The sequence below is a fragment of the Dromiciops gliroides genome, chromosome 3 (genome assembly GCF_019393635.1).
Source record: "Dromiciops gliroides isolate mDroGli1 chromosome 3, mDroGli1.pri, whole genome shotgun sequence".
Taxonomy (NCBI): Eukaryota; Metazoa; Chordata; class Mammalia; order Microbiotheria; family Microbiotheriidae; genus Dromiciops; species Dromiciops gliroides.
Window position 1 is genome coordinate 191,335,945 of NC_057863.1, and position 22,500 is coordinate 191,358,444.

The 22,500-nt window shown below is 34.6% G+C and overlaps 1 protein-coding gene across 1 annotated transcript in view; it reads left to right on the plus strand.

Moving 5' to 3' along the window:
* ROBO2 (roundabout guidance receptor 2) overlaps positions 1 to 22,500 on the plus strand; it is a 788,084-nt gene that overhangs the window by 645,416 nt on the left and 120,168 nt on the right. The window contains 2 exon segments of the mRNA XM_043994477.1: positions 15,536 to 15,660; positions 19,379 to 19,550. Of these exon segments, the coding sequence (XP_043850412.1) occupies positions 15,536 to 15,660; positions 19,379 to 19,550 (297 nt within the window).

Sequence of the window (22,500 nt, forward strand, 5' to 3'; positions counted from 1 at the left end):
CATTTGGATAAAGAAATTTAGCTTATTCTTTAGAGAAATAAAAGGGGAAAGGGAAGGGGGGACTGATTGAAGGGAGGGCAAAAGCAAGGGAGAAAAGGGTAAAGAAAAGGGAGGGGGTGATAAAAAGGGAGGGCAGATTGGGGGAGGCAGGGTTAAGAAGCAAAATGGTGAGGAGGAATAGGGTGAAAGAAAGGTGGGAAGGACAAAGGAGGTAAATAGAATGGAGGGACAGTAATAATAACTGTGAATGTGAATGGGATGAACTCTGCTATAAAACGGAAGCGAATTGCAGAGTGGATTAAAAACCAGAATCCTACAATATGCTGTTTACAAGAAACACATTTGAAGCAGAGAGATACACACAGAGTAAAGGTAAAAGGCTGGAGCAGAATACATTAAGCTTTAGCTAAAGTAAAAAATACAGGGGTAGCAATCCTTATCTCAGACAAAGCACAGGCAAAAATAGATCTCATTAAAAGAGATAAGGAAGGAAATCACATCTTGCTAAAAGGCCCTATAGATAATGAAGCAATATCAATATTAAATATGTATGCGCCAAATGGTATAGCATCCAAATTCTTAGAGGGGAAGTTAAATGAGTTACAAGAGGAATTAGACAGCAATACTATACTAGTGGGGGATCTGAATCTTCACCTCTCAGAATTAGATAAATCTAGCTGAAAAATAAATAAGAAAGAAGTGAAAGAGATGAATAGAATACTAGAAAAGTTAGATGTCTGGAGAAAATTGAATGGGGACAGAAAGGAATATACCTTCTTATCAGTCGTACATGGCACATTTTCAAAAATTGACCATATATTAGGGCACAAAAACATCATAGTGAAATGTAGAAAGGCAGAAATAGTAAATGCATCCTTCTCAGATCATGATTCAATAAAAATTACATGTAAGAGCCATGGAAAAGTAGACTGAAAATCAATTGGAAACTAAATAATTTCATTCCAAAGAATGAATGGGTCAAACAACAAATAATAGAAACAATCAATAACTTTATCCAAGAGAATGACAATAATGAGACAACATGCCAAATCTATGGGATGCAGCCAAAGCAGTGCTTTGGGGAAAATTTATAGCTCTAACTGCTTACATGAATAAAAAAGAGAAAGAGGAGATCAATGAATTTGTCGTGCAACTTTAAAAGCTAGAAAGAGAACATATTAGAAATCCCCAATTAGATACTAAATTAGAAATCCTGAAAGTTAAAGGAGAAATTAATAAAATTGAAAGCAAGAAAACTATAGAATTAATTAATAAAACTAAGAGCTGGTTTTATGAAAAAAAATAGATAAAATATTGGTTAATTTGATTTTAAAAAAAGAAGAAAACCAAATTACCAGTATCAAAAATGAAAGGGATGATGTTACCAGCAATTAAGTGGAAATGAAATCAATAATTAGGAATTATTTTGCCCAACTGTATGCCAATACATTTGACAATCTAAAGGAAATGGATAAATATTTACAAAAATACAAACTCCCCAGGTTAACTGAAGAGGGAATAAAATCCTTAAATGAGCCGATATTAGAAAAAGAAATTGAATAAGGTGTTAATGAACTCCCTAAGAAAAAAATCCCCAGGGCCAGATGGGTTTACAGGTGAATTCTACCAAACACTTAAAGAACAATTATTTCCAATATTATTCAAAATATTTGGAAAAAATAGGTGAAGAAGGAGTTCTACCAAATTCGTTTTATGACACAAATATGGTGGTGATACCAAAACCAGGAAGAGCAAAAACAGAGAAAGAAAATTATAGACCAATTTTGATTTTAAAATCTTAAACAAGATATTAACAAGGAAATTACAGCAAGTGATCACCAGGATAATACACTATGATGAGGTGGGATTTATACCAGGAATGTAGGGCTGGTTCAACATTAGGAAAACTATCAACATAATCAACCACATCAATAAGAAAACTAACCAAAATCATATGATTATCTCAATAGATGCAGAGAAAGCTTTTGACAAAATATAGCACCCATTCCTAATAAAAACACTAGAGAGCTTAGGAATAGGTGGAGCTTTCCTTAAAATAGTAAAGCGTATCTACCTAAAACCATCTGCAAGCATTTTATGTAATGGAGTTAAGTTAGAGGCCTTCCCAATGAGATCAGGGGTGAAACAGGGATGTCCATTATCACTTCTATTATTCAATATTGTGCTAGAAATGTTAGCATTAGCAATCAGAGGAGAAAAAGGAATTAAAGGAATCTGAATAGGCAAGGAGGAAACAAAACTATCACTCTTTGCAGATAGATGATATGATAGTATACTTAGAGAGTCCTAGAGAACCAACTCAAAAATTACTTGAAACAATTAACAAATTTGGCAAAGTAGCAGAATATAAAATAAATCCACATAAATCATCAGCATTTCTATACATGACCAACAAAGTCCAGCAGCAAGAGATAGAAAGAGAAATTCCATTTAAAGTAACAGTATGTAATATAAAATACTTAGGAGTCTACTTGCCAAAACAAACCCAAGAACTCTATGAACACAATTACCAAACACTTTTCACACAAATCAAATCAGATCTAAATAATTGGAAAGATATCAATTGCTCATGGATAGGAAGAGCTAATATAGTAAAAATGACAATTCTACCTAAATTAATTTACCTATTCAGTGCCAAACCAGACTACCTAAAATTATTTCATATAGCTAGAAAAAATAATAACAAAATTCATCTGGAACAACAAAAAGTCAAGAATACCAAGGCAAATAATGAAAAAAATGCACAGGAAGGTGGGTTAGCTGTACCAAATCTGGAGCTCTACTATAAAGTGGTAGTCATCAAAACTATCTGGTAATGGCTAAGAAATAGAGTGGAGGATCAATGGAATAGGCTAGGCACAGAAGACACAGTAGCAAATGACATTAGTAATGAAGTGTTTGATAAAACCACTGACTCCAGCTTCTGGGATAGGAATTCCCTATTTGACAAAAACTGCTGGGAAAACTGGAAGATAGTATGGCAGATATTAGGCATATAGCAACATCTTACACCTTATACTAAAATAAGGTCAAAATGGATACATGATTTAGACATAAGAGGTGATACCATAGGAAAATTAGGAGAGAAAGGTAGACTATTGTCTACCTTTCAGAACTTTGGAAAAGACAGTTTATGACCAAACAAGAGATAGAGAATATTATGAAATGCAAAATGGATGATTTTGATTACATTAAATTAAAATGGTTTTGTACAAACAGAAGCAATGTATTCAAAATTAGAAGGTATGTAGGAAGCTGGGAAACAATTTTTATGGCCAGTACTTCTGATAAAGGTCTCATTTCTAAAATATATAGGGAACTAAATCAAATTTATATGAATCCAAGTCATTCCCCAATTGAGAAATGGTCAAAGGATATGGACAGTTTTCTGATGAAGAAATCAAAGCTATCTATTCCCATATGAAAAAATGCTCTAAATCACTATTGATTAGAGAGATGCAAATTAAAGTAACTCTGAGCTACCACCTGACACCTATCAGATTGGCTATTATGACAAAAAAGGAAAATAATGAATGCTGTGGGAAAATTGGAACACTAATGCATTGTTGGTGGATCTGTGAACTGATCCAACCATTCTGAAGAGCAATTTGGAATTATGCCCAAAGGGCTATAAAGCTGTGCATACCCTTTGACCCAGCAATACCACTTTTGGTTCTTTCCCCAAAGAGATCATAAAAAGGGGAAAAGGACCCACATGTACAAAATTATTTTTAGCTGCTCTTTTTGTGGTGGCAAGGAATTGGAAATTGAGAGGTTGCCCATCAATTGGGGAATGGCTGAACAAGTTGTGGTATATGAATGTAATGGAATTTTATTGTGCCATAAGAAACAGTGAGCAGGAGGAGTTCAGAGAAACCTGGAAGGACTTGCATGAACTGATGATGAGTGAGATGAGCAGAACCAGAAGAACATTGTCCACAGTATCATCAACACTGTGTGTTCATTTATTATGATGGACCAGATTCTTCTCACCAATGTAATGGTACAGAAGAGTTCCAGGGGACTCATGATGGAAGGGGATCTCCAAATCCAGAAAAAACAAAACAAAACTGTGGAGTATAGATGCTGATTGAACCATACCATTTCTTTTGTTTTTGGTGCTGTTGTTTTTCTATTTTGAGGTTCTTCCTCATTGCTCTGATTCTTCTCGTATAACATGACTTATGCAGAAATATGTTTAATGTTATTATGTATATATATAAAACCTATGTCAGATTACCTGCTTTCTGGGGGAGGGGACAGGGAGGAATGGGAGGGAGAAAAATCTGAAATTGGAAAGCTTGTATAAGCAAATGTTGAGAACTGTTTTTGCATATAACTGGAAAAAAATAAAATACTTTTATCAGAAAAAAAAAGAATAACAAATTTGTCTAGTTTTGGAAGGAAAACTTCAGAAGTCTATTCCAACCCTGTTATTTTTTGTATGCAGCCCATAAAAATTTAATGACTTACTTTAGGTTACATAGTTAACCAGGAACAGTTTCCCCAAAATTTGAATTTAGGTCTTTTATTCATGGTACAGTGAAAAGTGCACTAAATTTGGTGTGACTAACTCTGTGTTTGAATCCCAACTCTGTTATTTACTATCTATCTTACCATAGTCAAGACACTTAACATTTCTGAGCCTTAGTTCTTCATCTGGACTGATAAGCAAAAGAATTAACATTTATATAGAGCTTGAAGGTTTACAAAGCACTTGACATATTTATATCATTTAATCCTCACAACAACCCTGGAAGGTGGGTGCTATTATAATTTTTTTAATTTAATTTTTTTTTTATTTTTGTGGGGCAGTGAGGGTTAAGTGACTTTCCCAGGGTCACACAGCTAGTAAGTGTCAAGTGTCTGAGGCTGGATTTGAACTCAGGTCCTTCTGAATCCAGGGCCGGTGCTTTATCCACTGCACCACCTAGGTGCCCCCGTGCGTACTATTATTAAGCCCAATTTACTGGTGAAGAAACTTAACCCAAAGAGGTTGTGATTTGCCCAGGGTCACATAGATAGTGAAGGTCCGAAGCAGGATTTTAACTCATGTCCTCTTGACTCCAAGTCTAGCATTCAATTGACTTCAGCACCTACCTAAAGGATTTGGATTAGGAATCCTCTAAGGTCCTTTACAATTCTAAATTGAAGATTCTTTGAACTCCAAATCCAGGGTCCTTTCCATTTTTTGAAAATCTTTGGTCCGACTTTTAGCCAAGATGGTGGAGGAGAGGCTGTGACTCCCACAAGCTCCAGATAAACCTGTCCATTCATGCCCAAATAATGCGGTAAAAATCAAAACCCAGAACAGCCTAATGCACATAAGAACAGAGTGATACTATTTCTCCACAAAAGAGGGCAATTCTGATCACCTACGAATCAGGCTGAATCATCGTGCGGTCAGGACCCAGCCAAGGATACTGCTTCCAGTGCATGTCAGAGTCTTCAGCACCAGCAGCTTTTGAAGCTCCGATCACCGACTGGTGAGGGGGTTCGGCAGTAGGCTTGGGTGAAATGGAGGCAGTATCTACTGGAGTTGGGGCAAAGCGCCCTGGGTCTGAACCAGTGGGCTGAATCGAGTGGTGGTGGCCCAGTGGGGGAGGGGTAAAAGCATGCCAAGCTTCTGACTATATCAGACTTCTGTTTCCGGGTCAAAGAGAAAGCGGCTGTGATTACTCATAAGCCAGGCAGGCTGAGAAGAAGCCCAATCACCCCCTGAGCCAGGCTGTAGCACGAACAGTGTGTCCTGGAAGCAGCGCTACACTTTAAGAAGGAGTAAAAAGCCAAGAAATAGTAAACCAGGATGAGTAGGCAGAGAAAGCAGAAGACCATCGAAAACTTCTTTGGGGGAAAGGTAGACCACAATACATCCTCAGAAGAAGAAGATAATAATAGGGTCAAAGTTCCAACATCCAAAGCTTCCAAGAAAAATATGAATTGATCTCAGGCCATGGAAGCTCTCAAAAGGGACTTTGAAATGGAAAGAGAAATGAGAGCGATGCAGGAGAGTCATGAGAAAAAAGTCAACAGTTTGAAAAGCCGAATGGAAAAGGAGATTAAAAAACTGTCTGATGAAAATAATTGCCTAAGAATTAGGATTGAACAAATGGAAGCTAGTGACCTCATGAGAAACCAAGACACAGTAAAGCAAATCCAAATGAATGAAAAAAATAGAGGGCAATGTGAAATATCTCCTTGGAAAAACAGCTGACCTAGAAAATAAATCTAGGAGAGATAATTTGAAAATCAATGGACTACCTGAAAACCATGACCAAAACAAGAGCTTAGACACCATCCTCCAAGAGATTGTGAGGGAAAATTGCCTGGATATTCTAGAAGCAGAAGCTAAAATAGAAATTGAAAGAATCCACCGATCACCTCCTGAAAGAGATCCCAAAAGAAAACCTCCAGGAATATTATAGCCAAATTCCAGAACTCCCAGGTCAAGGAGAAAATATTGCAAGCAGCTAGAAAAAAGGAATTTAAATACTATGGAGCTCCAATAAGGATAAAGCAAGATCTAGCAGCTTCTACATTAAAGAACCGGAGGGCATGGAATATGATATTCCAGAGGGCAAAGGAACTGGGACTACAGCCAAAAATCATGTACCCAGCAAAACTAAGCATCATCTTTCAGAGGCAAACATGGAATTTCAATGAAAAAGAAGACTTTCAGGCATTTGTTATGAAAAGACCTGAACTGAATAGAAAATTTGACTTTCAAATACAAGACCCTGGAGAAGCATAAAAAGATAAACAGGAAAAAGACTTCATGAAGGGGCAGCTAGGTGGCGCAGTGGATAAAGCACCGGTCCTGGATTCAGGAGTACCTGAGTTCAAATCTGACCTCAGACACTTGACACTTAACTAGCTGTGTGACCCTGGGCAAGTCACTTAACCCCCATTGCCCTTCGCAAAAAAAAAAAAAAAAAAAAAAAAAAAAAAAAAACTTCATGAGGGATATTAAAAGATCAAACTATTTATGGGGAGATAATACTTCAAACTCATAAGAACTATCTCAGTAAGAATTTAACAGAGGACACAGGTCTGAACTGAATACGAAGGGATGTTATGTTTAGCTCTTTTTCTGGGGCTGGATTTGGGCTTGGGGCTTCCTGGGTCCAGGGCTGGTACATTGTCCACTGTGCCACCTAACTAACCCATAATGACATCCTTAAAATAGGGTTGCGGTGTAGAAGAAATAGACTGGGGGAGGGGGAAGGGGAAAGATGGTCTGGGGAGAGGTTGTTCACATGAAGGAAACAAGAAAAAGCTTATGGAGGGGAGGGGAAGAGGGGGAAGGAATTGGGGAGTGAGTGAACCTTAATATCATCAGAATTGACTCAAAGAAGTACTAACATACATACTCAAGTGGGTATAGTAATATATTTTTGCCCTGAGGGAGGGGAGGGAGATAAGGGGGTGGGGAGAGGGGAAGGAGGGAAGGGCAGATTGGGGGAGAGAGCAGTAAAAAGCAAAATACTTTGGAGGAAGGTAAAGATGTTCTGCATAAGGGCACAAGTATGACATATTGAATTGCTTGATTTCATAGGGAGGGTTGAGGAGAGAGGGAGGAAGAAAATTTGGAACATAGAATCAGCTCAAAGACCTTAAACTCATCAGAGTTGGCTCATGGAGAGAATAACATTCACACCCAGTTGGGAGGAGTAATCTATTTAACCCTACAGGAAAGTATGAGGGGAAGAGGATAAGGAAGAAAGGGTGAAAAAAAAAGGGAGTGCAGAGTAGGGGAGGGAACAGTCAGAAGTAAAACACTTTTGAGGAAGAATAGTTTAAAAGAAGATAGAAAATAGAGTAAATATCATGGGAAGGGAATAGGATGGAGGGAAATAGTTATGATGATTGAATATAATGGCAAAACATATGGTACCTACTTTGTTGGGCTAATATGAAGAAAATTCTTTGTCAAGTTTAAGGTACTTTATTTAGGTTATGATGAACAGGATACTATCAGAAAAACCTGGAAAGACCTACATGAACTGAAGCAGAGTGAAATGTACTGTATACCAAATAACAGCAATAGTGTAAGATGATCTGCTGGGAAGCATGTGGTTATTTTCAGCAAGGCAATGGTCCAATATAACCTTGAAGGACTTATGAAAATGGCAACCCATCTACAGAGAAAGAAGTGATAGTATCTGAAAATAGATGGAAACACATTCTTTCCTTTCCTTTCCTTTCCTTTCCTTTCCTTTCCTTTCCTTTCCTTTCCTTTCCTTTCCTTTCCTTTCCTTTCCTTTCCTTTCCTTTCCTTTCCTTTCCTTTCCTTTCCTTTCCTTTCCTTTCCTTTCCTTTCCTTTCCTTTCCTTTCCTTTCCTTTCCTTTCCTTTCCTTTCCTTTCTTTTCCTTTCTTTTCTTTTCTTTTCTTTTCTTTTCTTTTCTTTTCTTTTCTTTTCTTTTGGTGAGGCAATTGGGGTTGGGTGGCTTGTCCAGGTTCACATGGCTGGTGGGTGTTGGGTATCTGAGGCCGGATTTGGGCTCGGGTGCTCCTGGTTCTAGGGCCGGTGCTCTGTCCACTGCACCACCTAGCTGCCCCTGGAAACACTTTTTTTTTTTCTCTTTGACAATTCCTCAGTCTGAAGATTTGGGAGTTTTTTGAGTGTTTTCTCTCACAACCTAGCTAATGTGGGAATGTTTTCCATGACTACTCATGTATAACTTATTTTGAAATGCTCAAGTTCTAGTGGGTGGGGGATGGGAATGGAGGAGGAAGAAAAGTTGGACCACAATTTTTTAAAAAATTGATGTTAAAATTTGTTTTTACATATATTTTGGAAAATAAAATTCTATTCAGTAAAACAAACAAACAAACAAAAAAAGAAAGGCACTTTTAAATGCAAAGTGCTATTTTTAAAATGCCCAGAGCAAAAATAATTAGTCAGTTGAATAATATTTCATCAAGTTTTTAATTTCTTTCCCAGTTTCTATGAACTGTTAGGTGTTTGAAGTTTGGCCTTGCTTTTTGGCTGCCTGGAATTGATTATTGCTTATTTGTAGCTATATCCAGAATTGTTCTCAGTAATTTAAACATTCATAATTATTTGATAATTACTAAATGTCAACAATGTGGAGGGTACTGCAAAATTCCTGTTCTAAAGAGTGAAATCACCACTTTCTTAGCTTGGAGGATTCATTGTTATACAATCAGCTTTTGATTAGGGCAGAAATATGAAACATGATAACATAGTCTAAATAAAGGGAAAGACTGTAAAAATACATATAAATTAGACTTAAGGTGCCTGTTAAAGTACTTAACCTTCTGAAGAATGAATCTAAAGTGTAGGGTGAATTCTTTTTGTTTCATTTTTATTAATCTTTTTATTATAAAACCATAAATAATCAAATGAGGAATAAAAACCAAATAAAGTTATAAAATTCAATCTGATTATATCATGATAAAAGAAAGCATTGTAAATTTTTAATAAATGGATAGCAATTAAAAAAAAAAGAAAATCTTTGGTCCTTCAAAGAAAGGCTTAGTATTCTTATCAAGGAACTGAAACCTTCCATTGTGAAAGATTTGATACTAAATATTGTTCTACAGAAAGCACTTCAATATTCTTTCATTTTATGAACATTTGTATTAAATACTATGTACCAGCTATATCTCAGGGTATTGAAAGCAGTGGTAGAGATAATTATTGGCTCAATCCACTTGAAGAATGGGAAGGATGCTTACAGGAAGGTAGAAGAACATACATATTGATTTTACAAAGGCAAGTAGAGATATTCTATTAGCACGCTATAAAACAATGACCTTAATCTCTCTCCCTGAAAAAAAATCTGGAATATATTATTAAACAAATGGTTTAGAATCACTTAGAGAGAGTGATCATTTAAAGCTATCCTAGATTCATTAGAAATAGATTATTCCAGATAAACTTCCTTCCATTTAATTGACAGGATAATAAGACTGGTAGACCCCCTTAATTCTTTTCACATATATGACTATAGGCTATAACTGTCAAACATAATTAATAGGTTTTGCTTAATTTTTTTCTTTTTTCATCTTTATTTCAATGGATGACTCCCTGGGTAGAGGATAGAGCTGGGATTTATATGAGAATGACAGTGATATTTTAAAAAATAATATCAATAGAATTATTAAAAATTATACTAGATTATGTAAATGCTATGAAATATACTTAGAAGTCAGCAAAAGATTTACTAAATTAGGTTATCAATACATTTTAATTCAATAAACATTGACTATGTAGTGTGCTATATTTTGTACACAGTACATGTTTAATAAATGTTTATTGATTAAAATGAAGTAGACTAAAATAAAAAAATGAAATACTATTTCTCCATTTTACTGTTGATGAAATAGAAAAGTACATGTTAAGTGACAATATACAAGTGTATTTGAAACTGGTGGAATGACCAACTAGTCAGTTTTAATATTGTGTGAGATCTTTGCTGAGGGATTTAAGAAATCTATCTTGAAGCTGTTGTTAACCACTTTTAACACTGACTTAGTTGGAGGCATAGGCAGCATGGACTGGAAGGAGTAGTTCCTACTTTAGAACACACATCTGGATCCCAGGAGACCTGACCAAAAAGAATGCTGGGCTGGTAAATAGGATGGAATTTACTAAGGGTAACTGTATTGGCCTACCATTTAGTTACAAAAGATCAACTTTATAGGATGGTAACATTGCTGGGGGTGGAGGAGGAGCTCCAAGTGTTTTACCTTACTTTGTAGTCAATAAGAGTGACCAGTGTGACACAGCAACTTAAAATCTTGGCTTCATATAAAAAGGCAGATTGTCCAGAGCAAGGAAACAGGAAAGCCATACTTTTCCCTGATAGGAGAGAATCTGAAGTACTGTGTCAAGCTCAGGCATTTTATTTTAGGAAAAACTTAAATGAGCTAGTGAACATCCAAAAGAGAGAATCCATGATGATGAAGTGCCTGGATACATGCTAGATACAGGCTAGAAAGGAAAAAGTGATAGATTTGCAGTCAATAGATTTGGTTCCTATCCTGGCTCTTAAACTTACTACTTGTGTGTCCTTAAAGGATATACTTTTATATTGTGGGTCATAGTTCATCATATTAATGCACTGGATTATAAGGCTTCTCTGGTCCTTTTGGGCTATAAATATATGTTCTTATGAGTCTTTGATCTATTCTGTGATTCACTTGAAGGAAATTAAAACCTTTAGCCTAATGGAGAGGATATGAGATACATGATAGCAATTTCAAATATATGAAGTTTTGTCATATAGAAATATTAGGCTAGTTTTTATTCCCAAGAAGTCACTGCAGAGAGGTACATTTAAGCTTTGTTAGGTTAAGCTTCATCATGATTAGAGCTATCAAAAAGCAGAGAAAACTGTCATTTGAAGGTAACTGGTTCCCCACCACTGAAAATCTTCAGGAATAAATTAGACGACCATTTGTTGAAGCTTTTCGTTGAAGAGATCAGGTATAGCTTAAACTTCTAACTCAAATTCTATGGTTGTTTAGGTAATGCATTATGCTAGATGCTTGGAGAGATATAACTATGTATGACATTATTAGACAGTGTTAGATTATTAGACAGTACTTAGGACAAAAATAATGATATTTTTATTCCACAAGAGTGGTTCTTGATAAGAGAGGTATGTCATACCTCTCTCATAACCTCCACTTATAATGTTCACCAAATAGATCTTTAACTTTGCGGTTTGTCATTCCTTTCTCAGTCCCTCACCAAGCCATATAATTCTTCTTTACTGCTTTTGTACTTTCTTTATACAGCAGCCACCCTAGACCAGGGCCTGACTATTTGATACCTCATGTCTGGATTTCATGCAGTAATTGGTTTGGTTTTTTTTGTTGGTTTCCCTATCTCTAGCCTACCTCAACCTCTCCCACTTCCCATCTTCATCAAAACCATGTGCATTCATCAACTGAATCTTCATAAAGACACAAATTTCAATGTCACTGCTTAAAAGCATTTATACCTAAGATTCTCTGTTGACTATAGAATAAAGAACAAACTCATCCCATCATTTAACATTCAGCACAATGTCACTTCAACCTACCTTTCTAGCCTTATCTTACTATTCCTTTGCAGGAAGTATCTCTTCAGTCATATTGGTCTGTTCACTTTAAATTGAGAGTATTGTGTGATTTCTGACCTCCCTTTCATTGTTTAAAAATTTATGTGCCTAGAATTCTCTTTCTCCTTTTCTCTATTTAAATCATATACTACCTATTTGTCATAGCCTTTTTGAGTCTCACCCCCCTCCCTCTAGGTTTCTCCAAAACCCCATTCTTTCTTTTATGAACTCCTGTAACATTTAAAACCTGTACCACTGTGTTGATATTTGCCAGATGCAGTTTTACATTGTTAGGTCAATTATGCAAGGTGTGACAGGTAAAACTAAATGTGTATGGTCACCCTACCTGTTCCTTGTATGGGGAAAGCTAACTAGGACAACAGTTTAACAGTTTAGGTATACAGCATTTATTGAAATATATTAGAGGTTAACAAAAAGAGAACAAGTGTCTCTGAAAGAATAGGAAAACCCTAACTACCTCAACCACTCCTGGTTTAGCTGACAACCCCCTGAAGTTCCAACCACCAACTCCCAAAACCAACTGCCTCACACAGTGCTTCAAGCTGATTGGTTGAGAATGGTCTCATGCTAACTCAGCAGGGGACCCCTCTTGCTCATTCAGCAGGGGGCCCTTGACAATAATATTTTCAAAGAGGCACAGATTGTAACTTATTCCTCTTTGTTTACCTAGTATGGTTCCTTATGTATACATGGCAAAGAATTAAGAAATGTTTGTTTTTCTATTTCATTAACTAATATCAATAGAAGCTTCTTAGGGGAAAGAGCTTTGAAAAAACCTAAAAGATTTCATGATTTCTGCCACCTTCTGATGCATATGAGGAAATGGAAATTTTTACTAGTAGAGTAAGTCGCACTAGTTCCAAAGCTTGTTCAAGTAACAGAGTTGGAACCCAAACCCAATATTTTTTAGCTCTTAGGCCTGACTTTTTCCACCATACCTTGGTTGCTATCCATCTCCTGAATAAGAAATGTGTTTTTATTTTCAAAGATGGCAATGCCAAGTCAAGTCTTATAGTACCTCCAACAGTCAGGAACTTAGGCTGAATTCAGATTATACAGGAGAAATCCTGGAGCTACCATGGCTCCCAGGTATTTGGGCTTCTGTTATAGGAAGGGATTCTGTTTCTTTATTTCCCTCAAAAGGTGGGCCAAGGAGTATGACTGTGGATTTACCCTCCAGGAGGACCTTGGATTGAGTATGAAAATGGGTTGTATTCCCCTCCAACCCATCCCCCAGTGATATCCTGTCCTAGACTTGTCTCCAACACAAGCAACATGTACCCCATCACCAAAAACTACCTTTCTCCCCTTTGTATCGTCAGCTTGCAAACTCCCAACCTCCCCTATCTTGAATCTAGAGAAGACTAGCAATACAAAGTACTAAGACATCCATGGTAGTAGCTGCTAAGGTTTCATTGGGAAAATTCTATAACTAGCACTCCCTCTTGATCGCCCATCTATTGTACTTGAAGGGGTAGGCTCTATGCTTGTGGGTGGTGACCAGTAAGATTGGTGTTACCTCCTTTTTAATTTGGGGTGGAATAGAATGAGCCACATGGGAGGAATTGTGATATGCATCAGAGTTTTATAATTCTATTTCCCTCAAACACTCCTCTTTAAAACTTTCCAGTTACTGTCTGGGCTACCAATGTCTTTCTAGTCACCTATATTTCCAGAACCTAAATTTTTTTCATTGATTCCTCATTTTCCCTCACTCCAAGTATGCATTCAGGTACCATATCCTGTTTTTTCTACAACACAGCTCTCACACCTGTCCCCTTTTCTCTATGTACATAGCTACCTAGTTCAGACACTCATCACTTCTCACCTCACCTATAGCCTACTAATAGGTCTCCCTGACTCAAATGTTCTTTTCCCCCATTCCTCATCCTCAAAGTACAGATCTGAGTGCCAACAGCAACAACAGATCTGACTATATCCAACCCCTATTCCAAAATCTGTTTCTTTATTGATTTTTGACTCCAGGATCAAAAAATCTTTCATTTTTCACTTCATCCTTTTAAGTTTCTATTTCTGTGTTTTATACTGTACATATATCTTAGTGCATTTATATAATTTAAAAATAAATATTTATTTTGAAGGTGCAATTTTTTCAATTGATAAGGATGTATAATCAAAGTTTGGAGACTATTGTCCTAAGTGCCCTTATAGGATGTCAGAATCTTTCCAAAGGAGTGATGTTTTTCCCTTCTCAAAATTCCATTTGGATGCTTCAGAAGAAACCTCTAGAGATATGTATAATATGTAATATTTAATTCAGGTCAATTAGAAAAATAATCCATCCTAAAAATACTTAATTGAAAAACTTTTATTATAACGTTTGTCAGTAAAAATCTATGGGCTGGGGGAGCTAGGTGGCGCAGTGGATAGAGCACCAGCCCTGGAGTCAGGAGGACCTGAGTTCAAATCCAGCCTCAGACACTTAACACTTACTAGCTGTGTGACCCTAGGCAAGTCACTTAACCCCAATTGCCTCACCAAAAAAAATCTATGGGCTACAGGAAGCCATTATATAAAAGTTTTCAAATGTGAGGGGCTGCTAGGTCTATATCCCAAAGACATCCAACAAAAAGGAAAGGAAAATCTGTGCACAAAAATATTGGTAGCAGCTCTTTTTCTGGTGGCTAAGAATTTGAAATCAAAGGGATTACCCATCAATTGGGGAATGGCTTAACAAGCTGTAGTATATGATGGTTGATGGAATAATATTGTGCTATAAGAGATGACAAGCAGGGATGATTGCAGAAAGTCCAGGAAAGACTTGTATGAACTGATGTATAGTGAAGTGAGCAGAAGAACCAAAAGAATATTGTGCACAGAGATAGCAATAATGTTTGATAAAGAACTGTGAGGACTTAACTTATTTCAGCAATACAAAGATCAAGACAATCCCAAAGGACTCACAATGAATCTACTATCTACCTTCAAACAAAGCGCCTTATATTGATTAATATAGATTAAAGCAGCTATTTTTCACTTTCATTTTTTTTCTTTTGTTTGAGTCCTCTTATCTTGAAATGGACTATTGTGCGAAATATTTTGTATAATTGTACAAATATAACCTATAATGATTGCTTACTGTCTCAGGGAGGGGAGTGGGTTGGGACAAGGAAGGGATCATTTGGAACTTGAAACTTTAAATTAAAATGTTAAAAAAATTTGAGAAACACATGTTAAGTGTAAACAATTGATACAAATGCTATAGCAATTGTATCCACCTTACAATTGATAGAAAGTGATTTAGTTCTGTGTGTTTTGGTAAACACATAAGATTTTTTTTTCTTACTGCAGCTACTTCTTGTCACTAAAAGCAATATAGAGTACTAAATTTCTCTTTGGTGTAATTTCTATGTCTTCTGTTTGATATTTATGTAGTTTCTCTCCTCTTAAATTATAGCTCCTCCACAGTTTGTGGTTAGGCCAAGAGATCAGATTGTAGCTCAAGGTCGAACAGTTACATTTCCCTGTGAAACTAAAGGAAACCCTCAGCCAGCTGTTTTTTGGCAGAAAGAAGGCAGCCAGGTGAGTATAAGATTTAAATGATTCTTTGAAACCTCTGAACCCTAACCTCTTTTAGTCCTCAAAGTTAGTTGAATCTTTTCTATTTTTGTTCATTATGTTCATTTCATATTTAAAATATGATAGGAAAAAATCAGGTAAATAGAAAGAATGGTATTCTGACATAACACTGTTCACTCAACAAATATTATTAAGCACAGTGTAGGCATTGTTAAGTGTTAAGTTTATGAATTGTATATATCATAATATTTAAAAGCTGAGGTTATTCCAAATAAAACAAAATAAAAACGGCATATGTTATCAACTGTGTATTCATTCAAACCAAAGAAAGAAACACCATCTTATTTGAGTGTTTCTTTTTTGTGTTCAGACATATGAGAAACAATTTTACCAGAATAAAAACAAGCAGTTTGATTCCATATTTATACATTGAGATAGTGAATACATTATTGTTCTTTATTAATTTAAGTTCTATCCAAGGAAAAATAATTCTATTTTTCTACTCTCATGTTGAGTACTAATAACAAGGATAGATAATGGACGACTATCATATCCCAAAAGGTCCAAATACTTTGTCTTGTTTACTTATCTGTTACCTTACTTGTTGAATCCAGGTTTGGACCCCTAAATAGCTTATTGCCCCCAGATTTCTAAGCATCATGCTGTACCACAGCCTTTAACACAAACCTCATGGTTTCTTTGGGATGTCAGGATTTCAGCTCATCTAAACCCTTGGAATGAAACCTGGAATTCCACAGAAAGTATCATGGATTCTCAGGGATCTCAGAATTCTGGGGCCATGTGAGGAAGTGTTGTATTTGGAATTCCTCAAATCCAACCCTGAGAAGTGTAGATTTTATCCTTCTTGTCTCCCCCCCTAAAACAAGAATTTCCTGATTATCAATAAACACAATGAGAAAACTTATAGTGGATATTGGGAATCCAGTCATGACCATGGATTTTAAGGTGTTGCTGAAGATTAAACTCTCAGGCAGATAGACTGCTTGATTTAAATTGGTCCATAGAGGAGCAACAGTTTTTTGTTCTTTTTGTTTGTTTGTTTTTTCACTCAACCAACATAGTACTTGACTTAAATAAATGTAACTCCCTCCTCTTTCTTTAGTCAAAACTTAGTTTCACCCAGATGCTTGGATGCATGGAGAAACCCCGTTATCATTTCATTTATACAATTCTTCCTTATGATTCTATTTTCCTCTCTTCATTTCCTCTCTTCATTTCTCTAGTCAAATCATCAATGTCTTAAATATAGTCACATTTTCTGTTAAACAAGGGCTAGGGAGAAAATCGAGGAACAGCCATTAAACTGCTGGTAAATTATTATCAGATTTGTATGTTCTTTGACCTTTGAACCAGGTCTTTCCTATATCTATATCATTCCACACTTTAGCTTGTTTAATCCCATATTCTCCAAACTTTGAACTGTAATGAGAAGGTACCTAAGCCCTTGTTCACTTTGCTTTTTTGCCCATGCCCAAATTCTGTTTTAGACAATTATATCCTGTCTCCTTTCATCATTTGACAAACAAGTTTGCAATTTAAGGAAATTTTAGCCAGGTATTTGTCTCTAATTTATAAATTGGCATTAAAAAGGTATTTACTGTTTGACTTCATCATAGTTGTATTTTCAACCATATTTGAGTTCTCTTCCTATTTTTCGCCAACTACATACTTATGTGCAGTCATTGTACAGTTCACTAATAAGAAAGAAGGGTCTGGAAAAGTTTAATGGTATCAATTCATGAATTTTTAAGCTAATAAAAAAAGATCACTCTCTTTTATATCAATTTTTAAAATGAAATGACCAAACATGAATACATATGAATCAAATCATGAATTTAATGGTCTAATATATCCTTCACATGTTCTGATAATTCTACCTAGCATTAATAGGACACAGGCATTTTCAGGTAAGAAATGATCCTGGGATTCCATGGGTTTTTTGTTTTTGTTTTTTTTTGTTTCTGTTTTGCATGTAGTCAAATTTTTGCTAATGTCATAGTACGTGAATTATAAGAATTATGGGTAGTTTGCATCATATGTGATTTTCTACATCATCTAATCTTTTAGGTGAGCTGATATGATGTTGTAGAAAGTGGCATCCAGAGAGAATTCTGCTCATTGATATATTAGTATTACATAATTAGTATTCCAACATCTAAATGAATGGAAAATGCATGCATAGAGCTATTGAATTATCTTCACATAGCTTTAGGTTCCAATCTTTGAGATTGGTTTAATTCAACAACATATTTAGATTCTATTGATAATTATTTTATTCTAAAAATATCCATTAGTATGAAAGATTTGCAGCCTTTTAAAGTAACAAAATTTCTCTGGGAGGAAAATAATGTTTTCAATTTTAACAAGTGGAACTTATGTGTTAGCAGCCATTACTCCTTTTAGAAAGCTTTTAATAATATGGTAATGTTTATGTAAAGTGGGCTTATAGTGACACACTTGAATTAATAAAGTGGACATTCATCATGTTGCCAATAAAGTGTAAAGTTCTAATTAAAGTAGGACATCATTTGCTGGATTATAAAGTCATTTAGCGTAATTGAACAGTGCTAATACCCTATTTTATCCTCTTCCACTTGGTCTTACTTCAAGGGTAAAAAACAGTTTAAGAGTGAAAATGTGTCTTGTGTCTTTAATTGAGTGTTATTAGCTCCTGATTGTACTGTTTTGGAGCTAATTAATTATAAACCTGGAAAATGAATTACTATATTAAGAAACTGATTCCAGAGGGTTAGAATATTCTTTTTAATGAATATATACAACATAAAAATTGATATACATTTATTTATAATCCAACCTAGAAATGAACAATGTGATTAGAAACAAATATTTTCTTTATTTGAGCTTTCATAAGGTAACACTAGCTCTTTGCTTTATTCCATTTTCTTCCCAAGACCTAAGAGCCAGCCCTTGCCTTTACTTTGACTAAATGAATACCAAGTTTTCAATATTATGGGTTTCTTTGAGCTTAGCATAGACATTTTTCTGATGTTTTTAATATTTAAATATATTCATCATATAATGTTAATTGTATACCATTATTGACTTATACCATCTTTGTTACTCTATTATTTGTTTTAAATGTTCCCACTTCATTTTGAATATAACCCTTTAATACTTTTCTTCTGTCTTGAGGCAGCTAGGTAGTATAATGGATATAACCTGCCAAACATGGAATTAGGAGGATCTGACTTCAAATCTTGCTTCAAGGACATTCACTACATTTACTACTTAGTCCTTTGGCAAATCACTTAAGCTCTTCCCTCCTCAATTTAACAATCGGTAAACAGGAGTAATAGTAGCACCTACTTCATGAGGTTTTGAGATCAGCAAAAGAGAACATTTATGTAAGGTTTTTTTTAAACCTTAAAGTGCTAAATAAATAATTATTAATATTGTTATTATTATTATATTTTACTTATAGGGTTGTTAGATTATAGAGCAAATTCTGCTAATTTTCTCATGCTATCCTTTTATTAGAACCTCTGGAAAATATCTACAAAACTTCATTTGAATCATTAAGAATTTACAATATTCACCCCCTACATTTATGGATTCACATTACTCTAATTAAATATAAGATTTTTTTTCTCTTTTTGTTTCAATTCTTCCAAGAAGTAAATATGTTCTTTCCATTTGAGGGATGAAAAGAATTCTAATGAAATTTTATTTGCTTCCATAGAACCTGCTTTTCCCAAACCAGCCTCTGCAACCTAGCAGCAGATGTTCAGTGTCACCAACTGGAGATCTTACTAATTACAAACATTCAGCAGGTTGATGCAGCTACTATATTTGTCAGGCCTTAACTGTTGCTGGAAGTATTTTAGCAAAGGCCCAGCTGGAAGTTACTGATGGTGAGAACTATTATTTGATTCACTTTGTGTGTGATTAGTGATTATTTTCTAGAAATTAAATGATGAGTTTTTACGATCAAATAAAACCATATGTAAGCTATTATTTGTTTTATTTATAAAAATTCAACTATAATAAAAAACATTGTTTGAATTGTTTTAACACCATTTCTTCTCCCAATGGGAAAAAAACTGAATGAAAAAAAAAAGGCAAAAATAAATAAATAATGAATGAGGAGTCAAACAATAAATAAATTAAATAAATGGATGGATGGATGGATGGATGATGGATGGATGGATGGATGGATGGATGGATGGATGGATGGATGGATGGATGGATGATTAAACAAATAAGTGAATGAATAAACTAAATTAGTGAATGAGTGAATAGATAGGTACATAGATAAAATAATTCAAGGGGGGTATTTTTATAATATAATAAGTGACTATTAGGAAATGACACAAGTTTCCTCTTTTGAGATTTGACCTTTATTATCAGCTTCATTTTATGATGTTGCTATATACACAGATTAACTGTAAACATGATACCTGTATTCACAATAAAATATGGAAAGATATTGAACACTAATAATTTCACTTTCCCCAGAAAATATTTATCGTAGTTGGTAAATAGAGAAATTCAGACATATAATGAAAAAATTGAGATAATTGTAATGATTTTACTGTGTTTCCAAAATAATGTCCATATATTTAGAAGAAGGAGAGATAATTCTACCTTTTTCTCAAATTTTTATAAGCCCTGCTGTGTTTTCTTAAACTGGCTGCTGAGAGCTTAACTTCTGATCTGTGACTCTCTGCATCTTTCTCTTTCTCTCTCTGACAAAAATGATGCATTTTCATCACGATTTAAATTACATGTAGATTAACAAGGTCATTAGAATAATAGAAAGCCGTAAATTTTAATATCTGCCTATGCTGCTGCCTGATTTCAAGCCATGCCTGTGATGGAATAAATAGAAGAGACAACCATGGCTGAGAGGACATTGAGCTGTTAATGGTCTGCACCTGCTGATGATTTTTTGAGATTACTGCTCTAGAGCCAAAAGGAGAAGTCAGTTCAAGGACAACAGCAGTGAAACATCTTTCTATAGACAGTCAAGGATTTTTGGTCTACTGTGCCTTTATTTCTATATAGAATGAAAAGATAATTATTACTCTTTTTAAAGTTCTTCTCTTTGCTCTGCGGTCAGCAGAAATACTCAGATATGTGTCCATGGAAATGCATCTAGTACGATATTTATTATTATTAATTATTATGCTAGAAGGTTTTTTTCCTTTATAATATCCTAAATTCACAGCTAGATACTGAAGTAGTCTACCTATGCATAATATTACTTTTTATAAAAAAAGACAAAATAACTAATGAATAAAAAACAAAGAACCAGAATAACTAAGCTAGCTTTGGAAAAAAATGAACAGAATATGAAGTAGGAAAAACTGGTTTGAGAAGGGAAATGCTTGTTCATATGATAAGCTCATGGCTTATGGCACAAGTGATTTTTCATTATTATGCCTAAAAGAATGGAATGTAACACCTAATTTATTTTAAGATTGTCATTCTAAACTTAAGTCATCACTCTTTGGAAAACTATAGGCCTCATTTTAGTTTTGTTTTCTACACCGAAAAGGAGGAGAGAGAGTAATTGAAAAATGACCCTTAGTGCTATAGGTTTAAGACTGAGATGATTCAATACATTTAGGTGCTCCTGGATTAGATATTAGTTCTTGCATTGATTTTTCTTAAGAAAGCAATCAGGGAGTCAAAGATCCTTTGGCAGTCAACACAGAGTAGACCATTATGCAAGTTATTGATTTTGAAAGCAGAAAAATATAAATTTTAGGATTTGAGAAATAAGATATATAAATATAATTTTCACATGCTAATGTCAATTTTTCTTAAAATTATATAGTATTATTTTCACTGATTAATAATTTAATAATAAGTGTGCAGTTTTAATTTTTAAACATTTTTGGATGATCAGGGCAATTAAGATTAAAATTGACATTAAGATGCAAAATGAAACATGTCAACTGATTAATAATGCCTCCTTTTATACTTTTTCTACAGTTACATTTTTATAATTATTCTTTTCTATAAATATTTTCAATTCTAGTGTTCATATGAGAATTACTATGATAAAGTATGCTGTTGAATGACAATTTGCTGATTATAGTTTGGTATATATTTTCTTCATTTTAAATCATATATTCCGTAAAAGGTCTTCAATATAGATTCATTCTTTTTGATATGTGCATATCTGTGGATTAAGCAGGAAAGGGAAGCATAGAACTACACATTTCAAAATAGTGACTCATGTTTGATCTTAGGACATAGGAAAAAAAGTTAACTATACTATATATTGATAATGAATTTCAGAATATAAAATATAGCTATAAATTATTGAGGATTTATAATGTATAATGAAGACCATAGATTTATTCACAGATCACTGGAGACCCTAAGTGTTCATTTAACCTTTGGCTTCAGTGTAATGGAAACCTGTAGTACTATTTCACCCATAACATCCATGAAACTGAAAATTCCTTCTGGCCAGGAGATTTTCAATTACTTTATTGATCATTCTGTTTTAAAAAGTGCCATGAGGTATACATTTGGACAGAGCGGCGGAAATCTAATTAGATGCCCTTTGCCTAAATCCAAAGAAGTTATGCATGTTAAAATGAAAGACATGTTGCTACAAAATATTCAAATTTATGTTTTTATTTCAAGGTATCCCCAAATATCATAAAAATTATATGAATAGAATTGAACTTGTGAACCTAAATAAATTTGGATTATATTTAAGTAAAGCATAATTCACTTTTTTCTCATTGACTACAAAATTATTATCTTTGTCCTTAGCTTATATATAATAATGATAAAATAAAAATTATATGTATATATAATAAAAGAAAATCAATTCTACTAAGC